The sequence below is a fragment of the Brachyhypopomus gauderio genome, unplaced genomic scaffold (genome assembly GCF_052324685.1).
Source record: "Brachyhypopomus gauderio isolate BG-103 unplaced genomic scaffold, BGAUD_0.2 sc427, whole genome shotgun sequence".
NCBI lineage: Eukaryota > Metazoa > Chordata > Actinopteri > Gymnotiformes > Hypopomidae > Brachyhypopomus > Brachyhypopomus gauderio.
The window spans coordinates 1-7,500 of record NW_027507248.1 but is presented as its reverse complement, the minus strand read 5'-3'; the positions used below and the strand labels follow the sequence as shown (position 1 = coordinate 7,500).

General features: G+C 53.8%; 1 protein-coding gene across 1 annotated transcript in view; it reads left to right on the top strand.

The window, feature by feature from the left end:
- The window catches only part of LOC143506184 (protein CBFA2T3-like), a gene marked incomplete at its 3' end in the record, with an annotated part of 37,335 nt that extends 29,841 nt beyond the window's left edge, over window positions 1-7,494 (top strand). The window contains exons 4-6 of the mRNA XM_076996253.1: window positions 285-374; window positions 2,196-2,377; window positions 7,113-7,494. Of these exons, the coding sequence (XP_076852368.1) occupies window positions 285-374; window positions 2,196-2,377; window positions 7,113-7,494 (654 nt within the window). The remainder of the gene's footprint in view (window positions 1-284; window positions 375-2,195; window positions 2,378-7,112) is intronic.
- Window positions 7,495-7,500: the final 6 nt, after the last annotated feature.

Genomic DNA, 7,500 nt, shown 5'->3' with positions numbered 1-7,500 from the left:
TGTGTGTGTGTGTGTGTGTGTATGTGTGTGTGTGTGTGTGTGTGTGTGTGTGTTTTACGGGCTATGTGACTGAATCATGCTGTCTTTGTTTATCTCTCCCATTCTCTCTCTCTCTCTCTGTCTCTATCTTCTTGTCTCTCTCATTCACCCTCTTTCTCTTACTGTCCATCACTCCCTGTCTCTCTCTTTCTCTCTAACAGCTCTTCTCATCAGCTCTTTTTCTCCTTCTTTCTCAGTTCTCTCTCTTCTTGGTGTTGAATTGCTCTCATTGTGTGTGTTGTCAGAACTCCACTCTCACCATTGAGGAGTTCCACTCCAAACTTCAGGAGGCCACCAACTTCCCTCTACGCCCGTTTGTCATTCCGTTCCTCAAGGTGAGAGCGCACACACACACACACACACACACACACACACACACACACATATTACTACACCCACACACACACACACACACACACACACACACACACACACACACACACATATTACTACACCCACACACACACACACACACACACACACACACACACACACACACACACACACACATTACTACACACACGCACACATTACTACACACACACACACACACACACACACACAACACACACACACACACACACACATTACTACACACACACACACACAACTACACACACACACACACACACACATTACTACACACACACACACACACATTACTACACACACACACATTACTACACACTCACACTCACACACACACACACACACACACACACACAACTACACACACATTGCTACACACAAACACACATTACTACATACACACACACACACACAACTACACACAAACAAACACATTAATATCCCAACACACCCACACTCACATTACTACACACACACACATTACTACATTACACTACATTATTGCCTCTCTGCAAAGTTTTGTGGTAAAGCTTGTCTGCATACGCGCGTGTGTGTGTGTGTGTGTGTGTGTATGTGTGTGTGTGTGTGTGTGTGTGTGTGTGTGTGTGTGTGTGTGTGTGTGTGTGTGTGTGTGTGTGTGTGTGTGTGTGTGTGTGTGCACTTTCTTAGTCACATACACAGTGCACTTTCTATTATCACCTACACAGCATTTGCTGGATTAGGATGACATGTAATTCCTACGTGTGTGTGTGTGTGTGAGACTGAAGACCAGTCCCAGAAGCCTCCTCAGTAGGCCAGCTCTGCAGCGACTGGATGATCCACTTCTCCATATGGCCTTCATCTGTGATTCATTAAAGCTGGCAAAGCCATGTTTCCCCTGACCACAGCAGCGTGATGGAGCCAGCAAAGACCTCCTCCCAGATGTTGGAGCGTGCAGCCCACGTTATAATACCTACATGACACACACATACATAGTACTTGTACTTGCACACACACACACACACACACACCTGTGGAGAAGGTGGAGGATCAGTCTGGCCTCTGATCAGACGACACCAGTGTTGGGTGGAGGCAGCCTAGACCCTCTCTGTGCCCAGCGTGGACGCTGGATTCAGCTGTAATCCCACGCCCCCCCCCCCCCCCCCCCCCCCACCCACACCCCCACCCCTCTGTCCTTCCAGCAGAGCAGGGTGGATGTCAGGGAGGGGTGTCTGGGAGCTGGCCATTACCCTGCCCACTACTACAGCACACATCATGTGAATAAATACCCCAAACTACACCACACATACTACCAAGCATTCCAAATATGCACAAATGAGCTCAGGGAAGATTTATATCCCCCCAAAGCCACACTGGCCATACAGGATTGTTTGGGGTGGAACGGTGCCATGGGTGGGGTGGCGGTGGGGGAGGGTGGAGGCGGGGCAGATGGGCGGGGCTGATGGGCGGGGCTGATGGGCGGGCCTGATGGGTGGGGCTGATGGAGGGATTTATCGTCAGCATCCAGCACGTGGCTCACAGCAGCATCGCAGGCCTGCACATGTGTACCAGCTGCACTTCATCAGTCTGACGGACAGTGTGTGTGTGTGTGTGTGTGTGTGTGTGTGTGTGTGTGTGTGTGTGTGTGTGTGTGTGTGTGTGTGTGTGCATGCGCGTTAAAGAAGGAGGTTTAAATCTTCACCTTGCACTAACTCTACGACTTTCTCTCTCTCCACTCCTATCTCTCCTCTCACTCCACTTCTCTCTACTCTTCTCTTCTCTCTCTCTTCCCTCTGTGTGTGTGCCAGGCTAACCTGCCCCTCCTGCAGAGGGAGCTGTTGCACTGTGCGCGTCTGGCTAAGCAGACGCCAGCGCAGTACCTGGCCCAGCACGAGCAGCTGCTGCTGGACGCCAACGCCAGCTCACCCCTGGACTCCTCCGAGATCCTCCTGGAGCTGAACGAACACGGCAAGAGGAGAACTCCAGACAGGTAGTGCACACACACACACACACATACACACACACACACGCACGCACACACACTCAAACACACACGCGCACACACACACACACGCGCGCACACACTCAAACACACACACGCGCACACACGCACGCACACGCACGCACACACAGATGTGCTAACATATTCATGGACACATAAACCTGACCACATGTGCACATAAACACACACCTAGACATGTAAACACACAAAAACACACACATTGCCGTGCACACGCACACAAACCCACACAAATGATTTCCTTGCCCTTTTGTGTACTCATTTTAGCATAAATACTCCAGCACATAAATATCTACACAGTCAAGCAAAGAGCAAAAACGCAGACAGGCCTGTTAATGTCATCACGGTGCTCTGTTCACTCCCCACCTCTGTTACACACACACACACACACACACATACACACACACACACACACACACACACACACACACGTTCACACACAGGAGCTCTGCATAATGTGTGCTCAGATGGCTAAGGAACACAGGAAGGGAGAGAACTAGATTATTGTGTGAGTGAGTTATTGTGTAAGTGAGTGAGTGAGTGAGTGAGTTACTGTGTGAGTGAGTGAGTGAGTTACTGTATGAGTGAGTGAGTTACTGTGTAAGTGAGTGAGTGAGTGAGTGAGTGAGTTACTGTGTAAGTGAGTGAGTGAGGGAGTGAGTGAGTTACTGTGTAAGTGAGTGAGTGAGTGAGTGAGTGAGTGAGTGAGTGAGTTACTGTGTAAGTGAGTGAGGGAGTGAGTTACTGTGTAAGTGAGTGAGTGAGGGAGTGAGTTACTGTGTAAGTGAGTGAGTGAGGGAGTGAGTTACTGTGTGGGTGACAGCATGAGAATGAGTGATTTAGATAATGAACTAATTGAGTGAGTGAGTGAGTGAGTGAGGGATTGATGGATGAGATGAGATGCATTCTGGGTAATGCCAGCTGTGGGGAAAATAAAGCAGGGGTTGGTTGGGGGGGGGCTGATGCGCCAGCCGTCGCACAACTGCAGTCGTGCACACACTCACACACACACTCACACACACACTCACTGGGTAACTTTAGCAGCATCAGTGTGTCCTCGTGATTTACACAAGGATATACAAACCTAAACAGACACACACACACACGCACGCAAACAGACACACACACACATACACACACACACACACACACACACACACAGACACACACACTTTGATCTATGAATTTGGTTCCAATTCAATAAGCTCTCTGACAGAAGCAGCAACACACACGCACCCACACACACACACACACACACACACGCACACACACACACACACACAATGCTTTCACTGTCTACCCTGTGACTGCCTCACACTCTTATTCAAGCCAACCCATATCTTTGGAGTCAAATAGTAGACTATGAGATCTCTCTCTCTACACTCTCTCTTTCTCTTTCTCTCTCACCCTTCCATCACTATCTCTCTTACACTTTCCCTCCATCTCTCCTCTGAGTGTGCCTGTAGTAGCCCATATGTCAGGGATGTGCCCAGATGGTGATCCATGAACCCCTGCCTGAGATGATCCTGAGGGGAGGGGATGGAGGGAGTGTGAGAGAGAGAGGGAAAGAGAGACAGAGGGTAGTGGAACGGGCAATCCCTCTGTAATCCACACACCTCAGGCGCTCCGCCTGGAGCGTCTCCAGCTGATACTTTGATTTGTGGGTATATGACTGCAGCAGCAGAGACTCTTGGGGGTACTGGAGGGGAGAGGGGGAGGTGTGGGGGTACTGGAGGGGAGATGGGGAGGTGTGGGGGTACTGGAGGGGAGAGGGGGAGGTGTGGGGGTACTGGAGGGGAGATGGGGAGGTGTGGGGGTACTGGAGGGGAGATGGGGAGGTGTGGGGGTACTGGAGGGGAGAGGGGGAGGTGTGGGGGTACTGGAGGGGAGAGGGGGAGGTGTGGGGGTACTGGAGGAGAGATGGGGAGGTGTAGGGGGCACTGGAGGGGAGGTGGGGAGGTGTAGGGGTACTGGAGGGGAGATGGGGAGGTGTGGGGACACTGGAGGGGAGATGGGGAGGTGTGGGGGTACTGGAGGGGAGATGGGGAGGTGTGGGGACACTGGAGGGGAGATGGGGAGGTGTGGGGGTACTGGAGGGGAGATGGGGAGGTGTGGGGGTACTGGAGGGGAGATGGGGAGGTGTGGGAGCACTGGAGGAGAGATGGGGAGGTGTGGGGCACTGGAGGGGAGATGGGGAGGTGTGGGAGCACTGGAGGGGAGATGGGGAGGTGTGGGGGTACTGGAGGGGAGATGGGGAGGTGTAGGGGGCACTGGAGGGGAGATGGGGAGGTGTGGGAGCACTGGAGGGGAGATGGGGAGGTGTAGGGGGTACTGGAGGGGAGATAGGGAAGTGTGGGGGCACTGGAGGGGAGATGGGGAGGTGTGGGGGCACTGGAGGGGAGATGGGGAGGTGTGGGAGCACTGGAGGGGAGATGGGGAGGTGTGGGAGCACTGGAGGGGAGATGGGGAAGTGTGGGGGCACTGGAGGGGAGATGGGGAGGTGTGGGAGCACTGGAGGGGAGATGGGGAGGTGTGGGGGCACTGGAGGGGAGATGGGGAGGTGTAGGGGCACTGGAGGGGAGATGGGGAGGTGTAGGGGGCACTGGAGGGGAGATGGGGAGGTGTGGGGGCACTGGAGGGGGGATGGGGAGGTGTAGGGGCACTGGAGGGGAGATGGGGAGGTGTAGGGGGCACTGGAGGGGAGATGGGGAGGTGTAGGGGGCACTGGAGGGGAGATGGGGAGGTGTGGGAGCACTGGAGGGGAGATGGGGAGGTGTAGGGGGTACTGGAGGGGAGATGGGGAGGTGTAGGGGCACTGGAGGGGAGATGGGGAGGTGTAGGGGCACTGGAGGGGAGATGGGGAGGTGTAGGGGGCACTGGAGGGGAGATGGGGAGGTGTAGGGACACTGGAGGGGAGGTGGGCAAGTGTGGGGGCACTGGAGGGGAGATGGGGAGGTGTGGGGACACTGGAGGGGAGATGGGGAGGTGTGGGGGCACTGGAGGGGAGATGGGGAGGTGTAGGGGCACTGGAGGGGAGATGGGGAGGTGTAGGGGGCACTGGAGGGGAGATGGGGAGGTGTAGGGACACTGGAGGGGAGGTGGGCAAGTGTGGGGGCACTGGAGGGGAGATGGGGAGGTGTGGGGACACTGGAGGGGAGATGGGGAGGTGTGGGGGCACTGGAGGGGAGATGGGGAGGTGTAGGGGGCACTGGAGGGGAGATGGGGAGGTGTAGGGGGCACTGGAGGGGAGATGGGGAGGTGTAGGAAGCACTGGAGGGCCCATGTGCATATGCAAGCAGATATCCCACTCAGACACCAGGGACACACACACACACACGAGCATGTGCATACGCACACATACACACGGACACCAGCACAGACACACATGAATACGTGAGCATGTGTACACTCACCCCCACGCACATATACAAACAGAAGCGCAGGAGTGTGTGCACTTGAACACGCATGCACACACACACACACACACACACACACACCCTCGCATGCTCTTGCAGCAGTAGAAGCAGTTGTGGAGGGGGGGCGAGGAGGTTTCACCTCCGAGTAGCTGGCGGCTGCGCTGAGCTAAACAGATTAATATCAACACTGGAGAGCAGCCTGGCCAGATGGCTTCCACACAGCAGTGTCACCAAACATCTGCCAGAGAGAGAACTCCCACTGCCAGCTCCTCCGCTCCTCCGGCCTGGGAGGGAGGGAGGAGCGAGGGAGGAGGGAGGGAGAGTGATAGAAGGGGGGATGAAGACAGCCAGAGAGAGAGGGGTAAAGTGCTTACCGCCTCCTGCCTGCCTATGGGTGGACTGGGTGGGAGGAGTTTGCATATGGTCAACATCTGGACCTACATCTGCAGTGGTGGGAAGAGAGAGAGAGAGAGGGAGAGAGAGAGAGAGAGAGAGAGAGGGAGAGAGAGAGAGGGAGAGAGAGAGAGAGAGAGAGGGAGAGATAGAGAGAGAGAGAGGGAGAGAGAGAGAGAGAGGGAGAGATAGAGGGAGAGAGAGAGAGAGAGGGAGAGAGAGAGAGAGAGAGAGGGAATGATAGAGGGAGAGAGAGAGAGAGGGAGAGAGAGAGGGAGAGAGACCTCATCACACTCTCAGCTCTCTACATCACAACCAGTCACACTAATCACTACTAATCATTACAACTTTATTAATCAGTTCATTATTATTATTAGTATTAATGTGTATGATTTTGTAAACCTCTTTTATTTTATTTATTTTAATTATTTAATGTAAAAGACGGTATTAATAATTTATTTATTTATTTATGTTTGTTTATTGTTTCATTGCTTTGGCAACAGTGTGCATTGTTACAGTCATGCCAATAAAGCATTATTGAATTGTATTGAGAGAGGAGGGGGGAGAAGAAAGAAGGAAGGAGATCCATTACTATCAGACATGCAGTGGTTTCCTTCATATTCACATTGGGTTTATTTTGTTTGATGGGAGGTTATGGCAGAGATTATAAGAAGTTGGAATCGTTATGTGGAAGACACTGATTGGCCGTTCTCATAGTGATGCGCTAAGAACAGAACACCAGCAAACAGAACAACAGTAAACAGAACAACAGTAAACAAACAGGCTGTGATGTCACCTGTGTCATCATTTCCTGTTCTCCGCCCAAATAACCCGGAGAGCAGTGAGAGAACGGCAGCTGCGTGATCCTAACTCCAGTCGTCTGGTGTCTCCACCAGGACCAAAGAGGTGGGGGGGGAGAGGGACGGGCTACACGTGGAGCACCTGGCCAAGCGTCCCTGCACCGTCAGTCCGAGTCAGCGCTTCAGCCCCAGCACGGCTCTGGCGGCACACGCCGCCCCCAACGGCCTGCCGGCGCACCCCCCCAACGGCCTGCCGCACGCTGCCCCGCCCGCCCCCCAGCAGTACCGCCTGGAGGACATGGCCCTGGCCCACCACTACAGAGACGCCTACAGGCACGCGGAACACAGGGACGCCCGCGAAAGACATCGTCAGACAGGTCGGGGGACACACACGTGCACACGCACGTACACACACACACACACACACACACACACACACATGCACACGCACATACACACACACACACACAAGACAATATCACTC